The sequence below is a fragment of the Harpia harpyja genome, chromosome 5 (genome assembly GCF_026419915.1).
Source record: "Harpia harpyja isolate bHarHar1 chromosome 5, bHarHar1 primary haplotype, whole genome shotgun sequence".
NCBI lineage: Eukaryota > Metazoa > Chordata > Aves > Accipitriformes > Accipitridae > Harpia > Harpia harpyja.
Window position 1 is genome coordinate 5552298 of NC_068944.1, and position 20522 is coordinate 5572819.

Consider the following 20522-nt stretch of genomic DNA (forward strand, 5'->3'; position numbering starts at 1 on the left):
TTCAAGAAAGTGGTTATCCTTGTTCCTGACCTATCGTCGAAAACTTCAAGCCTCTCCAGGTAGAACTTTAAGTCTCCACAGTTCACTAGGGATTACAGACAGCATCAATAATGCTCTAAACATGAACTTTTAAATATTAGGTTTTCAAATAATAACCAAAGGATTAGATGAGCACAAATGTAAATATTTACCTATGTACAATGACTCAGACTGTCTGCATGACACTTTGGTGTCTAACAGGAACTAGTATCACATGCCTGGGTATCCAGCTGTCAGATTTGATTATTTTAGTTAGGTTCCCTCACACCCAGATTAGACACTCTGTAGACAGCCTGAGAGAGAAATCGAATTGGACAAATTCCTTTGTTTATAACTCTGTAGTAGAAAAAGGTTAAAGCAGGTCCTTCTTCTGATACAGTAAAAAAAGCCCTTGAAAGCAGTGGGAGCCTCATATACCTGAAAGGCTTATAATTAGTCAACCTCTGAAAACTCCTGAAAAAGATACCAGAGATAGAGCTCCCCTCAAGGTTCCCACTTACCTTTCCCTGCTTAATTAAAAAAAAGTATAAAAGCAGAATTGAGATCTAAAATGCATTTCAGATATTTTTATCCACTATGCAATCTCGGGAGTCTTGTGTCAATTACCTCTAGAAAAGCCACTCAGAAATTAGAGCCTGCCCAGGTCAAATTAAAGCAGGTTTTCTCCTCGGCTTGCAGGTGATGCAGGAGCACCCTAGGGTCCCATGATTTTTATGCCCTTTCATCCTGACTTTCAGTGAGTGCTGCAATTCAAAGCCTTTTTGGTTTGAAAAACCAGAAACAGAGGTCAGAATGCCAATGTTTCCCTGTTGTTTTTATTTCTGAATTAAGATATTAACTGGACATTCACCGTACCAATTTATGTTTCAGAAATAATGCATGGGCTTGTATGGCAAAAGAGCCAAGCTAATGTGGCCAGCCTCTCCATTTACCAGTCCAGAACCAAAACCCCACAGCAGCACTCAGAGCACACACCTAGAAGAGGTGCACACACATGAAGCATCGTTATGCATTACTACACGTACAGTGACAGGTCAGACTTTCACATCATGGGAGGTGCAGGACATTGTGCTGCTGAATACACATCCATAAATAAATGCAAGGCATGAATGGCTTTTTTTATCATTTCCCCTTTTCATCTCTAGCCTCTCCCAAGGACTACGATTTAATATTAAATGCTTATGTCAAGCATTTCCTTTGTGTAGATGTATTGGATATGAGACAGGAAGGAAAACCCTTTACTGCATTTATGTAAGCTGTTGCTGGCATGAGGGAGAGAGGCAGAGAGACCCAGCATCACGAAGAGCAGCATTTCAATGTGTTAAGGGACTGGGGAAGCTTATCCATTGCCCTGCGTTTCCCTATGTGTGTGTTTGACTTCCTTTAGGTGTCCTGTATTTTCTGTAGGAAAGCTTCACAGCTTCTCCAGAACCTCAGTCAGGGAATAAGAGCGCTACAAATATTTGTCCTAGGTAATTTATCTTACTGCATGGATTATTCTGATAAAGCTTCTCTTGAGAGTAAAGCATGCCACCTTTCCAGTGAAATACATGGACCTTACTTTCCAATTTCACTGAGGGTCATTATACTGTGTGATCAACCTTGGCCTGGCTGCTCCAGGTACAGAGCTTCAAAAACAAATCAGGCTTCCACTGAGGTACTTCAAATACAAATTAAAAAATGCATGCATGACCTTTATGTCACTGAATGAAGCCTTATATTTTTACCAGTTGTAACAAACTAGATCAGGGAAGGAAGTTATATATTTCAGATGATGTTCTTTAGACAGGAAAAAAGAATACTAAGAAGAAAACCGACTTAGACGTGAAATACCTATCCAACTGCATAAAGAAGCATAGGTGTCACAGCCCAGTGCACGCACCAACCCCAAGACATTTGTGTGATGCAAACAGTATCAGCAAAACCCCCTGTTTTGTTAAACAAAGCCTTACCTTTCTGCTATAGATTTCCTTGGGAAATAAAAATCCTCTCCTGCGAGGTAGGCAGCTGCAGTTCCACCTCCGAAATAGGTTTTCCTCAAGAGGGGGGCAATCCGGTTGTTTACCAGTAACGCTCCTAAACCAGTTGGGAATCCAAAGATTTTATAGAATGAGATGGGGATAAAGTCAGCTTGGTGAACTCCCAAGTCTAATGGAGAACTGCTCACATATGAAGCTGCATCTAATAGAACAAACCACTTCCCTGGTATTTTGATGGGGCAGAGTTTTCCAGATTTTATGTCCTGTATCCATGAAAGGGGATATTTGGTACCAGAAAAATTGCTCTGAGCTGGGTAAGAGAAAAGATGAGGTGTTGTGCAGTTTTGTTCTTCAGCTGGTAACCTGTTCTTTTCTGATAACAAGATTTCCTTTGGTTTTATTGGAACAGACAAGACATTCATTGAGGCAGTTATCCCCCTCATACCCACCACAGATGTGTGGCTGTCAGTTAGGTAACAAAATCGACTGCTGGGTTGTTTTGTGCCTTCAGGTATCCAAGGGAATGCTTCTGCTACCAGTTTAAGTGCAGCTGTGCATCCAGATGTGAAAATGATGGTGTAATCTTCAGCAGTAGTGTGAAAGTGTTGCAATATTCTGAAAAATGAAAAAAAATCCAATTATTTTCTGATTTTTCTATTTTATTGCTGTGTGATATATTTTGTTTTTCCTCAGCATAAATTCTTCTGCTTTGACACCTGATATGAATGGAAGTAGACAAGTGTTGCCAAATAGCACAGTAAACTTCAGCAGGTATAACCCAGATCATTTTGCCCACAAGAGACTCTTTCCAGTGCTACAGTGAACGTGGCTGTGTTTTAAGGATAGAAGCCAATTCTGCCTGGCTCTGAATAGAGTGGCCAGTCTGGTCCCTCAGTGGGATCAGAATCACGCCTGCATGTGATTAAAATTACACTGTCCTTGAGACAGCCCAGTTCTATTTGCAGATTATTAAGGTTTTCAGTTTACAAGTCTTTGGAGCAGACAGAATATCCTTCAGTTTAAAAAAAAAAATCTACTTAAATACTGAGCTTCCCAATGAAGGGTCACAGGATTCAATAGGGAAACTTTAGTATACAGCTTTGCTCCTTGCTTATATTATTAGCAACTGAAACAGAAGACAGCAAGAAGCAACATATGCTTCCTGTGTGCCTTATGCACTTAAGGCTGTAATCTCTGTAGTCCACAGAGATAGCCTAAACCAGAAGCAACCTAATGTCTTCCAATGAGCCAGACTATGAAAACTTAAGCAAGCCAGTCTCTTGAGACACGTCTACACTATGCACTCGTTGATGCCTGGACAGCACCTTGTTGTCTCTAAACTACCTTTTGTGAACACCATCTAACACACCTTTTGGTACCCATGCTAGCTTGTGTATTTATTACAGTTTTGCAGTGTACAAGATGGGTCTTTTCAGAGGCTGAGGAACAGCTTCAATTCAGTCACCTTTCTTACCTTTTTCACCTGACAAACTTTCTCTGAATTAACTTTTATAAAACTCTTACCAGTATTAACAGGAAATGTAACAACCGCCTGAGAGACACCAGCTTCAGTGCACGGAGCAGAGCAAACAAAATTGAACCAGAGCATGAATGTTGCTGCTCAGCAATGCTGTCTGGTTTTCAATCAGGGTAAGATGTAACCAGCTTTCTCAGTGCATCTCTCCTGCTGCAGAGCATTTCTGTGAGCAACATAACATATCAGTGCTCTCCAAGCAGCTGGCACTCTGATCTGTGTAATTCCAAGGTACAGACCAGCATTTGGAGAGTCTATGAACTCTGGTTCCCAGTGTGTATCACTAAAAGTTTGCATGTTTTATATAACAAAAATTAAGTATCCAACTTTCTATGTTTTTACCTCTGTAAGCACTAGGACAAGTTATGTATTCACATGTATGTGCACACACAGCATACCTTTTGAGTTAAAAAGCTAGGTGACTGAAGCAAATTCTTAATACATAACGTCTTCATAAGAGCAAGCTGACAAAAGCAGCAACAAAAAGCATGCTGAAGACTCTTATCAAGACTGCTCCTCTTCTACTCTCTACGTTTTCTCTGCTCTCCTCCCCAGTCAGCCTCTTTGTGCCACACAGGCTGAGTGGGAGGTGAGACACAGCTAGGCAAAATGCCAAATTTTGCTCAGGAATAACAACCTGCAGTTCTCCATAGGAATTGTACTCGTTTACCATAGCACTTAATTTGACCAAAAGACACTGTAAAATGACAATAGCTGGGATGCAGGAATGGTGGATCGGGATTTAATAATGGGATGCTGTTGCCCAACCATGAATATCAGAGCCAATGAGTACTTTCAGTAAACATTTTCGCAACTTTACAAAACAATAAATATTATTTTGGGTTGTTTAGGCTTACAAATAGTGACAGCTCTATGTTTAATTCATAAATGAGAGAGACAAAGCTCATGCACATCGGTAGTATTTTAACTATATTTAGTTTTAAATTATTAAAATTCAGAAGCAGCTGAGCAGTTCTGAACTAAAATCCATGATGTAACACTGATGCATTTACCTATTCAGTTCAGTACCAGAAATTGACTTTCACATGAAAAAAATCAAACTTTAGGGTAAAATTTTCAAAAATGCCCACATGAATTAGAGCCATTTTTTTAAAGACATTTAAGTCCTAAAGCTAGAGAAACAACCAAGTTACATTTCTAATTGACTTAAACAGGAAATAGGTTCTTTTGTGAATCTCACTAGGTACCTATTTGCATTTTGTGTCTCTCAGTGCCTCATAAAATTGCTATGACTCCAGTATTTGCAAAAGGGGTAGAATTTTCAAAGTCAGACTTACATTTTGGCTGAACTATTTCTAATGTTAAAAAAGGAAAATAAATAAATAAAGCAGTAGCAACTGAGTGAAGGGAATTTCCTTCTCCAGAATGGCTTCTGATGCGCAGAACAGAAGAGCTGCGAGCACCTCAGAATAAGCTTTATAAAATGAATACCACAAACTCCTGAACTAGAGCAGCACTGCTGTGATAAAATCAGAGTACTTAGGGATAGAAAACTGCAACACATCTGAACGACTTCTGCAGCCCGCAATACTACATCCTCTGTTTTGACATGAATATTGGGAAGCACTGGCTATTACACAGAGAATTCCTAATGCTCTCTGTCTTCGTGTAAGACATACCCCATTACAGTGAAATGCAGTTCACTTTTATTACACTCCTGGAAGATTTATAGCCATATATAAGGTCATCGTTGGCAGCAGGACTAAAGACTTGCGGTAGAAAAGTGATAGTTTGATCTACTATAGCTCACAGCTGCAAACAGCAGTGGTGTTTTATAGTATTACGAATTTCCACTTTTCAAAGGACTCTTTGGAAGAAATGACTACGGATAATTGTTTCATTAAACATACTGATACAGTTGTGCCATCACAGGGAAGACAGCAGAAAGGCTGAGAAACTTGACCCAGTACCTTGCTTTCAGGCTGGCAAGGTGGGAGAGGAAGATGCACTCTCCATCTTTGCAGTACATCGAAGACCCACCATGACCGGCTACCTCTTGTCCCCCTCCTCTCACCTCCCCAAAAACACACCGATCACAACACAAGGAGGTCAATAACGCATGGCCAAGAAGCCTGTCCAGGGAGAAGCCACTGAAAACACCCTCACCTGACCATACTTCCCTGTGCACGCTTGTATTCTCAGACCTCTCTGTTAGCTGGTGTTTAATCCTTTTTAAAAAGTTGCCATGAGAGTTTTGTATCTTCATGACTGCAGTTGAGCCAAAATGCCTTACTACTCTGAAGTAAACACTGGTAGGGAAAGTCAATTAATTTTCAACCAAGCTTGCTGTCTCATTTTATACATTTAATACACACATAATTAATAATGGGCTTTATATTCAAAGATATCTATAATCAAGTCATATATTTTGAGGGAGTAGTAATATTATCTATTTTACCTAATCCAACAGCCTGCATTAATAGTTTAATTAGAACTAGACACTCCAGATTGCCACTGGCAGCTCTGCGGAAGGTAAAAGCTACCGATTAGTTCAGCTACCTTAGGTACACAGTGTCACCCAAAGGTAGATGAAAGGGATACCCTCCAAAGCTGCTGCCTGGCTGCTATTAGCTCATGCAAGAAACCCTATGTTCCTCCTTGCCACCAGCTCTTCATTTGTGGCTCTCAGCAGCAGATCAGAAGCAGCGCTCCCACAAAGGTACAGATGTCCATACTATACCATTTCCATTACAGCCTCACAAAATTCAGTTGATTTACACGGCTTTTCTTCCATGCTTCTAGGCTTTAAATACTTCTAAAATATGCTTTAAATCAGTTTCTCCACTCTCTTTAAATTTACCATTTTGCCAACACCTGTAAAAACCTGAACAGCAACTTATATTGCTCGGTTTGGGTCCTTCCACACTTTAACTCCTATTGGTGCAAACATTGCAATTTCTAGTTGGCAAGATCAAAATATGGCCAAGGAGTTTGTGATTTTAATGTTTTATATTTGTATTCACATTTTTATTTAGATTGTATATGAGCTTTCATAAATATTGTCAGTACAATGATTTTCTGGCCAGTAGCTGATCTAGCTAAAAAAGACCCCTTTTAAAAGTTTAAGTAATTGCCTTTGTAACAAGAGATTCAGATTTGAAGACAGAAACGTAGTTATTTATTCAACAGCACAAGTTTACGCAGCACTTTATAAAGGCTACTTTTCAGCTGCACATTTACATATAAAATTTTTTTCTTATTATAAAATTTTTCCATTGTCATGCTACCCATGAACACAAATCTAGTTTGGACCTGTATTTGGACCTGTATTGAGAGATGCTTAGCTTGAGCCTCAGAAATTTCATCACACTGCTTTCCGCTCTATAGAAACTCTGAAAATATGTAACATACTGTTGTTTAAGGAATAGGTTTTGTCTGAATGACAATTAAGAAAAAAAAGCACTTCTGAGTCAAACAAGATATTTTATTTTGATTTAGAATTTTTTTTTTTTTTTAAGTTAGAGGGTGCCACTTTTCATAACTGGTGTTTTAATCCTTTCCGCACACAAGTGCAAGTGAGAAGTACAGACAGTGGCTGCATCTACATTTCTGGGTAAGAGCATTTTAACCTTACTGATTTATTAATTAAGGGTCAGCTCCAGCTATCAAAGCAAGCAACTGAAAAACTCCTGCCAACTTCAGTGAGGGATCCTAAGGTCTTGTAAACTGCTGTGGTTGTTACAGACAGCAGGACCTGCACCCTGCTTTTAGACTTGACTTAACATGTAGCGGTAGTTCTTCTGTACATGTTTTTTCCTCTATGTATATGAAGAAAAAAGGAACGGAAGATATGGGTATCCTCATTCAAGCCAATGCAGAAGGATACCGTAAAGACACACTGCTTAACATACAACCCAAATTTTCCTTAACTTCTCTCACTGACAGAAGTGACAGCTTAGCTTAGCTAGTTCCAGCTATATCCATAAGGGGAATACTCTGGCTTAACAAACTAAAAAGACAAGCCTTCTGGGTAGGAAATGTTTTATATCTTATTTTGTAAAGACAAGGTCTATTCAATCCAGTATGTCACAGCACTGAGTTATATTCCCATTGTCAATTCCCAATCCAAACAAAAGCAAACTGAAACCTATGAATATTTTTAAGAATCAAATATATTTAAGCAGGGAAAAAAATCTACCAAGTCTGTCTTCCTCCAGAAAAACATTAATTTAATGAAAAAAGCCCTTGCAGAGGTTTGGGTTTTTTCTCTTAAAGCAATGTTTTCAACAGAAATCTACACCATATCATCTGTGTGACCTGTGCAGCTAACCCAGCAGAGGTCCATCAGATTGAAGGATTTGCCCATGTACTAATACCTGCATTAGGAAGAGCACTGGGATAAATAATCCTTTATAGTTCTGTTTCAAAGTTTGCACAGTCCCCTTTTTTGTTTCAGTTTCCTTTCTCATACTGACAACGCACAAATTTAAACCTTTCAGAGCACATGCTAACTGTGAAACAGGCACACACTGCTCTATTTATCCTCGCTGGTTACATCCACATAAACTTGTTTTCTGACCATTTTACTCAAAAGGCAATCATTCTGAACCCAGCTTCTTCCCATTTCTGCTTGCGCGAGAGTGATTAGGATCTCGCCCATTTACACAACTGCTGCTTATGGCAACACTGAAATTAGTTCCCTGAACGTATGAAAGAAATTATTAGCTGGAATGCACCTCATAAGCTCCACTTGGCATAGGTAGGTGATGGAAAAATCCCTCCCTTTCTATTTGAAAGCATTACTTTCTTCAGGCATTGACACTCAGCCGTCTGAACTGAAGCATTATAATCCATTACATTTATTCTCCTAGGCACTGCCCAAATCACTGGAGACACACTGTGGAAATATCCGTTTGCTTACAAAGGGTCATAGTTGCTCTTCACCAAATAAATCCCCTCTCCAATTCTGCAAAGCTGGCAGCACAACAGAATGCCTGGAGTTTCCCTTGCACATCTTTAGAAGAGCAGGAGCCCTTTAACGGCTACAAAATGTCATCTTGCAGGAAAAGATGCTCTGATGAACAACACCGATGAGAAGCACACACCCTGACCGAAAGGTGTTGACCCTCATTACAAAGTGCACATCCAGAAGGTGTTCAGTGTCACACAGGGCACACTGAAAGAGCAAACTAAAATTTAGGGTGGTATTATGGCACCGCATATAACCAGAAGAGTAAAACAGTCAGAAGGAATCATGAAAACCATAAAATCTGATTCTGCAGGCTAACTGTTGGTACAGTTTGTTCTAACAGACAAATGTAGCTCCTCTCACTGACAGAAGCCTATAACTCCTATAACTTTCTAGATGTGGCAGAAACCCCTGGGTAATTGTTTCCTTTGAAATTAAATAGTTATTTTTCTGTGTAGAGAGGGAAGATCAATAGCTACATGATTTTAAAACCACTTTGTGGCTATTTTTTGTGAGTAAGATCAGCCAGATCCGTTGACTCAAGTGCTTGAACAACTGCCAAAGATTTGTAAAAACACTCGTGAATCCTGGTATTTTCATTAATTAGGACACAAATGACTCTGCAAATTTATACCACAGGTTCTTCAAATGAAAATTCACCACCTGCTAGTTGAGTCAACCAGGAAGGAAATGGAAAAAATAACCCATATTTTAGGCAACCATTTAAGGAGGACTAGCCATAAACATCAAACAGCTCATGAACGAACCCATTCCAAACTGTATTTGGACAAACTAATTGCCAAATAGAAAACTACAAATGAATCTGAATCAGTTTGTAAATCATTCATGTATTAGAATTCAAAGTATTTTTGCAGCAAATCTTAGGAGTCACCATGAGGAATCAAAATTAAAACCAAACATAGGAAGATTTTGTACATGGACTAGCATATTGCCTCAGTTGCTGTCTAGGCAACTTCAGCATGAGATGTTTTCATCACAGTATTTTCTTCGCAAGATACAGCAAACAACTAAGGTCACTGTACTTTCCCTTTCCAAACTCCTCTAACCTAGCACAGACCGTAAGATTTTTATTTAGGCATCCCCTGAGCAGAAACAAAGAACGCATCAAGATTCACTTCAATGGTGAACACTCAAGACAGCACAGAGGTATCTTTTCTACCAGTAGTAGGTGTAATGTCCTATTCACAGGCTATGCGAACAAATTAAAGGGTGTGCGTATGGAAATTCACATCACCTTAAAGCATCTACACTGTGGACACCAGAACACATCACCCTTTAGAGTCCCTCAAAAGCCACAGGCTCTACAGCCAGCAGCTCACCTGACCTAAGCTAGAAGTCTACTTCAGGCTGAGATGTCTCACCTTGGACATGTCTAATTCCATCCGTTGCCTGCCAAAGGCATCTAAATGCCTTGTGCATCATACACAGCTACTCTTACCCAGCTCAACCTCAGCTTCAGTATCTTTGGAGCGCAATGATGTGCCTTTCCGATCTTACTCAGTAAGTCCTGATCTCTAACCTTTCCACATGTTCTGAGCTCCTGCCGGAGAGCTTTGTTCCTCAGTGTTTCAGTGTCTAATTAATTCTGCTAATGCCAGCAAGCATCACTGGCGTGAGGCCTGCCTATCTACCCTAGGGATATTTGCTGGTAACTGGTCAGAAGTTACTTCACTTTGTTTTCTGATTCTTGGAAAGTGGAGCGTGACAGTTGGCTATTTTCCAGCAGTATAAACTTGTAAAGGCTGTTTCAGAAAAAAAAGATAAAAAGAAAAAAAAAAAGCACACTTAGGTCCACACTCTCAAGTTTTTACAGTGCTTAACCTTTTAAGTAACCTCAGGTAAGAAATTAAATGTTCTTTAAGGTGTTAAAAAAAACTTCATAAGCTAGACTTCTTTTTTCCTCCTTTTTTTTTTGTAAAAATAACATACCATTGCTTGCAATTTTCTTTTAACATTATTCTTTGTTTAACTTTTCTTTAATGGAATTTGTTTCTAGATCAGATTTGGCTTTTAAACTGTGTACTTCTGTGATCTCTCCAGCTGTGGTGGGGTTTTGGAGGTTTTTTTTGTAGTGGTTTTGCAATCAGTTAAAAAACTACAGCAAATTTTTTTCTGAAACAGCATGTCACGTACTCTAGACGCTGTGGCCCTAGTCAATCTCTTTTCCCTGTTGGTGTCAGAGAATGGACATGTGACAACCAGTAGTTATCTACAACCCATTTACAAAATGGATTTGCCATCAAAACCAAGTAAGTTTGACTTATTTGCACATTGCCTGGTATTTTGGATTGTAAAGTGCAAGTAACTAAGCATAGTTTTGAAAGCATAACCCAGCATTTCTCATACTATCCAGCAACAGTTAGGTTTAATCTGTGGTGCAGGAGTCAAGCACAGACATAGGCTCATTACTTACTGAGTCTTCCATTACTTATTTAGTCTGCATTTTTACTTTGGGGTGGTATTGCCTGGGACTAAGGTAGGCTTGAGAGGCAGTAGGAGAGCAGTTGTGTACATAAGCCTGTGCAAATCCCGTTTATGAGGGGCTTCTCCACGCCAGTTCCAAGCAAGTCCATTCCTGAGCTGCGCTGGGGATCAAAGCACAGCAGTTGTGACAAGGTGTGCTGGTCCCAAACGCTCCCACACAGCTAGCAATCTTCTCCCACCGTCTTCTTTCTGAAGTTTAAGGACTCTCATGTCTGACACAGCTAGACTCAATCCCTGTTATTTATCAGACAATGGATACACCAGAGTCTATAGCCTGTGAAGAACATAGCTGCCTGCCTCCTCGGTAGGACGCGCCACTTGGCAGACATCTTCCCAATGCTGAGATCCATCTTATGGTTCCTACTCCAATTCCTGCTCTGAAACAAAGCCTTGATCCTAATCTTGAAATATATCAAGCGCAAATGAAGATAGCTATATCAGTGATCACATATGTATTGCTCACTCTTTGATATTAACCTGTTCCTCTGGAAAAATTGCAAAATACAAGATGAAAGGAGATGGACAAAGACAAAATGTTTACATGTCAGAAGGAGTCAACTACATAAAATGGACCCATAGCAGTGATGAAGTACTCCGATCCCACAAGTCCAGAAGCTCAGAAACTGACCATTTCCAGCATAACCTTTCGGATCCACCTCTTCAATGTATTTCCACAATATGACTGATGGCCTGACTACAAAAAATTATTACACCCCTAGTCAGAGCTTTCTTGCCTAAGGGAAAAAAAAAAAAAAAAATGAAGAAGGGATAATTTCTTGCAATTCATAAAAGGCCTGTACAGCAAGTTCACATTTACTTGGGAAACACTTAGTCCCAGAACTTCAGAGGTACTCAGGTGCTTAAGTGGGAATTAGATGATTTTGTGAATCTGGGCCTCAGTTACTATGGTGACAGGGACTATGGCAAACACTCGTACATAAATAGGCCTTATTTCATCAACAGTTGCTTTTCAAGTACTATGCTTTTGTCTGGAAATGGCTTTAGATGAAGATGTTAAACTGAAATCACCTGAGTCTGCTTTCAAAAGACGGAGGGCTTACATAAATCTATTCATGCATTTCAACAGCATTTTACTTTACATTGCATAGGTATCCCAGGCAAATTAGACAAATCCCCAATAGCCATTTGTACTTTCCCTGGCTCTGTGGAAAAGCCACAAGTGTGAAGTCTGGAAGACTGCTGGCCACCATTCATTTGCCATTTGTTTTTCATGTGGTGTGATGGCCCACCTCAGCAGCATAGCTCTGATTTTGCTTTCTAGGAAGAACATTGAAGCATTTTACACAAAAATGCAAAAACCTCCTATCAGTATGAAGGGCAGTGACAATAATATGAAGAGCAGAGCCAGTAATCCTTGGCACATGAGTTCCTGAAACCTGCAGGACCCTCATACTTTGGTAAAACAGTGGACTATCCAATCACTTGTGAGTTAGAAATAACATGATACTATGAATGTTAGTGAAACCATCCTGGTGACGATAATTACAGAAACACTTAAGAGTGAAAGGGTTTTCTACTTGTTTGTTGAGCTGACCAAAGGATTCTCGGTGTCAGTGTGCACTTGCTGCACCCTGTTCACACTGAGCCACATTCATGTTTTGGCTCAAACAGCCCCAAGATTTCCCAAAAACTATGAATGGATGTTTGTTCATATGGGAAACATCATTTCTGCCTGTCAAGTTGCTCTTCATTCACTTTAAATCCTGACAACTGTGCTTTCAGCGCTTCTGGCAATTGAGGCAGAAACTGTTCTACACATGATGGATGCAACAAGGCATAAATGACTGTTGAGGGATACTGTTGGCTTGCCTTAAAACAGAACCTGGTTGCAATCCATGACAAACACATTAGGGAACAAGAAATAATAAAAGCATTTTAAGGAGCTCACAAGTGGCATTTTTAGAATTGTGAAGTGAAAGCAGCTTAAAGGGAACTTAAAACAACTTAAAACCTATAGCATCACAAAACCTTCATATAAATGCCGTTGCCTTACTAATTGAACAGAAAATATTAATCAAACTCAGGAACCAGCCACTGCATATGTGAGAGGGAGCTAAGAGAAATATTTTGTAATTTGCTGCAATCCTTCCCATATTGTCTGAGGATCGTTCTGTTCAAAGCAAAATGGACATGCAAATTATAAACTGAAAGTAAGTAATACTGCTTAAAGTGTCCCATTAGTTAAATCTGATATAAAATAAAACTGCTATCGATTAGAAAGTTCACCCCAGAGGATGTATGTCAAGTAACCTTTCCTTTTTGCAATTTGTGCTGCCTGGCAGCAGCAAACCTCATGAAATCAAAAGTAACTAAAAAGTATACTAACAACCATAATTTCCTATAATCCTTCTACACTGCATCCTCATCTTGTAGAGCTGCTAGGCAGAAAACCTGAGCCAGAAAATGTACTAGCTGCCTTCGATTTCTCTTTTTCTCACTATCTAGCTCCTAGGAGATAGAAACCAGACCTAGGAAGCCAAGGAAATCCAGATGTGAGATGGTCAGTCCATATGTGGGAATAGACATCTATGTTCCATATATTCTGGGAGACATTCTGAATAGCAAATTCATTGTTGCTGTGAATGACTGCAACCTCACTAGAGCCAATTACAACAGGTAAGGAGCAATACTTAGGAATCTGTTTCTGTCTTCCCAAGTATGCCACCCTGCACAGCAAAGCCACAAAAAAAAATCAGGTCAGGGAAAGATTCTCAAAATGAACAGAGGACTACTCACACGTGTAAGATATTGCCATGCACAGGATGACATACCCTGCTCAGCTGAAACAAAACACTCAGCATCTTGTGGGAAGAGACCCACAGATCACACCTTCAAAACAGTGATAAAGTTGACTTTTTAAGTTTGAGATTTTTTACAAAATAAAACCAGAAAAAAACGGGATGGAAAAACCTCATCATGTTTGACTTCTTTGAAGGGGTTATTTTAAATGGGATGACCAACAGCTAAGAACACTTGCAAAATTCCTCCTTCTGATTCCAGGGATCAAGGGCCTTAAAAAAACAAAAGAAAGTAACATGTTGCAGCTGGCAACTGAAATCTGCATTGTAGCCTTTCAGCGCTCAAGTTGACACCTATGTACGTTGAACTAGAAAAGCAGGAAAACTGATTCTTCCTGATTACACGTAGATACACAGAAATTGCCAAATTCAGACTTGGCTAACTTCACAATACTGTCCATGCTCATGCACCAACAAAAATTTTATTCCTCATGACAAGATTTCTTAAATTTTGTTGTTGTTGAGGGGAGAGGTTAATTATTATTCTTGTTATTACTGGTAAATTTGCGGTCATTGCAGCAGAACTAATAGTTGTGACAACACTGATGCAATTCCTGTCCGTGTATGCACGTGTAGGGGCACGTGTTGTTGCATACTCACAGTTGCATAAAAGGAAGCCCTCTACCCTTAATTAACTTTCAAGGAAAAACATGGTCTAGAATTTATTGCTGCTGGGATCCAAAAGTCCTGAAAGTGTATTCAAGCTAAAACTAAAGACTGGGTATATTCATGCATTACCATGTACAGTGATGAAACCCTTTTGGGAAAAACGTAATTGAGTGAATAAATCTTTCAGTAGACATGGATTTAACCTATAACCCTCTTGCATTAGTGAATCTAAGCATTCTACAAATTCATCAAAATTGGAAAGCTTTATTATTAACTGAAAAAAATATATTCCACAAAAACTAGAAATTGCAACAGCCTTTGTGTTACTCTGCAGTATCACATTACAATAGCCTAGCTGTTGTGAAAGTGATCTCAAATACAAATCAGATGGGGTGTGAGCAGTAAGATCTGATCAGAGATTTAGAGATCTACCAAAGCTGTCCTTCACAGCCCTGGGCTCAGATTCCAGCAGGATCAGGTCAGATTTCATACCCACAAGCAGGAGAACAGAATTCCAAGACGTTTACTTTACAAAGGTTTTTCAGATAAAATCTACTGTCTTTTCTGCTCTGTGTACTTTTTAACTCTGCCTATCACGATTTCAACACTATTTCTGAAGAATTGTCACACCTCCGATGCTTTGATATTAGCTTTAGTAACTTCTAATATCATGAGGAGTGGAATGAAAAGTGCAGAATATATTTGATGAATATTTATTCAGCGTTCTAAAGACACTCATGATAGGTGTGTCTGTGCCCTTTGTACATTGCTTTCTGCAAACATCCCAGCAAATGTACAATGAGGATGAATGATTACAGAATGTTCTAGGAAAGCAAATACTGCACTTAGAATCAGATTTCTAGTGTACAATTACAAGGGCTATGTTCTAAAAGCCAAAGGCAGAAGCTTAACACGCACCCTATGTCTCATCAAAGGGTTCACATTTTGAATTGCAAGATCTCAAAATTAATTACTGGCAAGCATTCCATCCAACAAGGATGTCAGCAGAAATTATTTGGTGAATAACAAACCACACTGACGAACGGTCTAATTTTTATAGGCAATTTCCAGAATAAGAGATACGAAATTCCTAACACAGAATAAATAATTACGTTCTTTGCCCAGCTTACTGTCACCAGCTCACTAGGAATTTGTCCAGAAATGGACACCAAAAGGCAACTTTTTTGCAGAAGCCATATTTAAAAGACAATTAAATCCCAGAGGGATGTGTGAAAGTCCATCGTACTGCAGTACATATTTTTAGCTATTACAATTTCAGATTTCATTAAGTGTTTGTTCAGTGTGACAGGGCAGCAGGAGATAAGTGCTCTGGTGTATCATTTCATACTTTTTTATCATCTGTCTAGACCATCTGGCTGCAACTCAACACTGCATGCCCCTAAAACAAAGGTAGATGCATAAATTGTCAAGAGATGCTATCAAAGTAAGTTACCTATGAGTATTAGCAGAAGGAGACAGAAACAGTAGGTGGTCCACTGTTAAAAGCAGAAGGGCTCTTTCCAAATGTACTTCGCTTGTGATTCAAAGATAATTAAATGTGATGGGTACGAGGTATTTTATATTGTTGCTGCTTATTCACATTATAGATCTACTGCGCTCTTTTTCATTACGCATGATTTTTAAACAAGTTTTTGAAAAGGGCAAGAATTGCACACATATTTTCAAACTTACAGTTTAATTCTTATATCGCCCTGCCTTTTGAAACTCTGCCATTCCCTTGCATAACAATATTTTCATAACAATATTTTCATAGCAATATAAAAATAAAGGTATTGTGACAGCCTGGTGCACAAAACCTTCAAGAAAGCAAATACCTTTACTTAAGCCAAGCTATTAGGCAAAACCTTGCTCTGTTGAGATTGGACAGCCATCAGTCAGGCTTTCATTCAAGATATGTAGACGTTGTCCACTAGGCCAGTGCTCATCACCCTATGTTTGACACCGCACGTATTGCTACAAGTCTGTGTGGCTCAGAGTAGCCTTGGCCACTTTACTTCTGGTTGCTCAACTCTTGCTACTCATTAGAGAGCTGCTATCAGGCTCACCAGCAAAGGGTTAGAACTGAGAATCAGCCCTCAGTAATTCACAGACCTGTCTTACAATACTGTTTAGACCACTGCTCCTATAGAAAGTTTGCTGAGACTTCAGTACACTCCAGTTAGGTTCTTACAGTTACAGGCAAGAACCTTACGCCCCCAAATTTTTCTGTTCTAAAAGAACCTACCAATATTTTTGTCTGTCTTTTCATTCCCACTAGCCAAAATCAAAATAGTTATCTTTACAACAAAACAGCTCCCTCAGCAGAAACCAGAAGCAGTGGAATTCACTTAGTGGACATCTCTGTTCCAGGGTGTTGCATTTCCCAGGGGGCTCCTGAGGTTAAAGGGGTGTTTCTGCACACTACCATGAGCTGGGCAATTTCTGTATGCTACTGAGACCTCGCTCTAAACCATTTACTCCCACTGAAACAACCACCACCACTTTTATTGCACTCATTGTACATTTTGGTTAGAGGTCCACTTATATCAAAATGTCATATTGCTTGTAGTAATCCAGACACAAGAGCTTAACAAAAGAATATGAAAGATATAAAGCTCTGTTTATACTTATTGCTGAGGTACTGCTTCAATTTTACGTAGGGATGCACTACTGCTGATATCCCACCTTTGTACTGTGTAAAGAACTTCATACAGCTCTCTGAATACCTCTCTGAAGGCAGAACACCCACAATGGTTGCTTATAAAGCAGATTCTGCTGCAGCGTGTCACTTTTCAGCTGACAGATGTTGGGCAGGTTCTCCAATTCTCTGCATAAAGCTACTGATTGATTTGTTTCTTTTCTTGAAGCAGGAAGGTTACTGCTTCCTCTGCTGCTGTCTTCCCCTCCTCCCTCCCATTTGGCAGCTATTACAGAAAACTCCTGCAGCAACAGCTATCACTTCAAATCCTGTCTATTTTTCACTGGAAGCAGCAGATGTACCCATAACACTTCACTAAAGTTAGTAAGGGAGTGTTGACATGACATATCTGTACTACAAGATCACTGCAGATTTATTGGGTGCTTAAGCCTCCGTTCAGAAGAGTATTTAAGCATGTCTTTAACTTTTGATGCTTACCCATTGTTTTCAATTTGTCTACAATTACACACATACGTAAAAAACTTGAACTGAGACATTATACAGTAAGGTCACATTCATCTTCAGTCTTCCTCAACCCCTATAAATTACTCAAATGTCTTAAATGTCATAACAATTTTATAAGTGATTCAATATTTCTTTATTCAATGCTGAATCACACTGATTATTTTTGTTTAACCACAAGCCAAGCAGCAAAATGAAAGTAGACTGTCACTCCTCTTATTGCCAGCAGGCCGGCAGTAAAGGGGGAGATATTGAGCAGAACTATAATGGGTTTTGGCATAGCCTTTTATTTGTTTTTCTTTGCGTGAATGTCCTGTTGTGGAGGTCTCTAAGAAACACAGGTAGAGAGATTCTAGATAAGAAAAGCTACTTTGTTTATAGTATTCCTTCAATTTGCAGTCTTCTAAGATTTCCATGTCTACACACTTCTTTAAATGTAACTTTCAAGGTTAATTTTTATCAAAATAATGCCACTTACCAACTTTGAATAATCATATTTTATATTTTATATTAATTATTAACAATATACAAATATTATAATTGATATATTGTTTATAGTATTGCACTTTTCAGTGCAAGTTTTTCGAAAACTGTAACTGTTTCCATTGCCTTCATGCTTCATCTAACATATGACTCTAAGATTGACAGATAAGGACTGAGCTTAAAAAAACCACCCCCAAAACCATCTCCCAAAATCTCACTTCCTTTTGCCATGAACTAGGAGTATAGACACACACTTGGTCATTGTTGTTGTTTAGTTATTTGCAATATTTTAATACACAAGAAGCTCGGCTCACCCACAGGATCCCACTGTGAGAGATGCTGTGTGCACGCAGTACAAACTAAATTCCCCAAAGAACTTTGGGATGACTCTGATTGCCTTCCGATTCCCAAGAAAGCCTGCATGTGCTGCAGACTCGGCAAGTTTTACAGCATAGCCTTCAAAAACACTTTACAACTCGGCAGACTGCAAGAAGCAAAATCAAACAGAAATCTTGTTTTGCTTAGATAAATGTCTGTGTGTGTGCACAGAGACAAAAAATACTTTAAGCTAGGGAGAAACACATGTAAATAAAAAGAAAATTACTCCGGAATATTTGTAAAGCTTTACAAGATCTGAAAAGCTATGCAAACGAACAGAGCTTCTATGTGCTCCCCAGATAAAGCTGTTGATTTAAGAGAAAGAAAAAACTTACACTCTTGTGATATCTACTTTAATCAGTGCATAAGACTTCACGTGGACACATGGATATCATTTGCGGCTTTATTGTCCTCGTTGTTCTCATGAGGATTAAACTTATTGTTATTCTTAGATATTGCTCAGCAACATTACAAAGAAGAAAAAAATATACATCTGCCACAAAGTTGCATTCCTTTATGATCAACAGAGGTACTATTATTTCACTCTGAATGAGAAACCGAAGAGAGGTTTGCTTTTAAGTCATGATACTTAGGTGCTAAAAATGTTTATTTATTTTGTACAATAACTCAATAAGCATTTTTACCTAACATATTGAGTAACAACCAAACAATCAGGGAATTCAACAAGTGGGGGGGGGGGGGTCTCCCCTTGATCTCTCTTTTCCCCTTCTGCTTTTGCAGAATACTTGGTAACCAATGCTCAGAAACCCAGGTCAGAAAAACACAAGCATTACAATGTACTCGCACATATTCTGTTGCTCTTGTACGTCCACTGTTATCTACAGCAATCAAGGTACGCTGCACTTTGATCCTTTGCTATTCTTAGAAAGCTAAAATCTGAAGTCCTTACACAGGCTAAACTCTTCGCCTTTTCTCTGCATGGGTGGTAACATTTAGGCATTTAAGCTATTAAGTGTCATATGCCAGATACTGCAAATTGACACTCTTGCTAGCAATTCCACTACATTTGTGCCAAATAAAGACTGTTAAGATAAGAAGGTGGTGAGTGCGAGCATTTATTTCTCTTACGTATGTCCCAAACAAATTACCAGTATTATTTCATTTCAGCCATTTCTTTCCACTAAGTCTTTTGAAGATAAATAAATAAATAAATAAATAAATCACTGCTTTGAACTCCTCTAAGCTTGAATTAAAGTACGTTTACACAACTTACTATAATGTTCCAAGGCATGCCTGTTCCTATCTGTCCACAAGGCCAAAGTTTCTAATTTAACACATCTTCCTTAGCATGCTCTCCTCGGGAACTTGGGAAGGCTCGCTAGGCCTTAGCAGAAGTCTAATGAGTCGGGCAGTGAAGTGACCCTTGACTGCGCCAGGAACTCTTACACAGCTACGACAGGGAGATATGCTGTGTGTCTCAAGGACTCCTGCTGCCCGGCGGGGGACGGGAATAGAGATAGGCTGTTCTCATAACAACCTGCAGCCAGTTCTTTCTCATAACAACCTTGAGACATTACAATCCTCCCCTGACAATCTTGGAGCACCCCGTATCTATGTTTTCAGTTATTCTCCAACAGCCTCGGAATTTTCCAGGGCAGCCAGGATTCTAGAAATTTGTTCATGATGAAAGTCAATCATCTCCCGAACCTACAAACAGCGGTACTGAGTGAGGCTCTTTGAGCTCTCCTGGACCGCAGCGGGCTGCGACCAGCATCTCCCTCTGAGTGGGACTCCTCTCAGAGCTCACAAACTTTCCTGTTTGCGAAAATCCGAGGTCTGTCGCCGAAAGCTGACACAACCTGGGATGATTCTCTTCGCTTCTTGAGGCTCAACCCTTCGCCTGTTGAGAAAGATGCCAAAGCATTCAAAGTGAACCTTTTCACTGACCTCGAGGGGAATTTTTAACAGGTATACCTCTTTTATTCTCTTTCACTTTCTTTTACTCTCTTATATGTATACCTCTTAGTGTCTTTATGCACGCGCGTGTACTAACCTGAATAGTCTATAATAAGTATGTTATAGCAAGTATATTGTAAGTTATTACTTTCAAATATATATTTAGATT

At 39.3% G+C, this 20522-nt stretch overlaps 1 protein-coding gene across 1 annotated transcript in view; it reads right to left on the bottom strand.

Annotated features, from left to right (window-relative positions):
- MOCOS (molybdenum cofactor sulfurase) overlaps positions 1 to 20522 on the bottom strand; it is a 231158-nt gene that overhangs the window by 137405 nt on the left and 73231 nt on the right. Inside the window, exon 4 of the mRNA XM_052788249.1 lies at positions 1992 to 2633. Within this exon, the coding sequence (XP_052644209.1) occupies positions 1992 to 2633 (642 nt within the window). The remainder of the gene's footprint in view (positions 1 to 1991; positions 2634 to 20522) is intronic.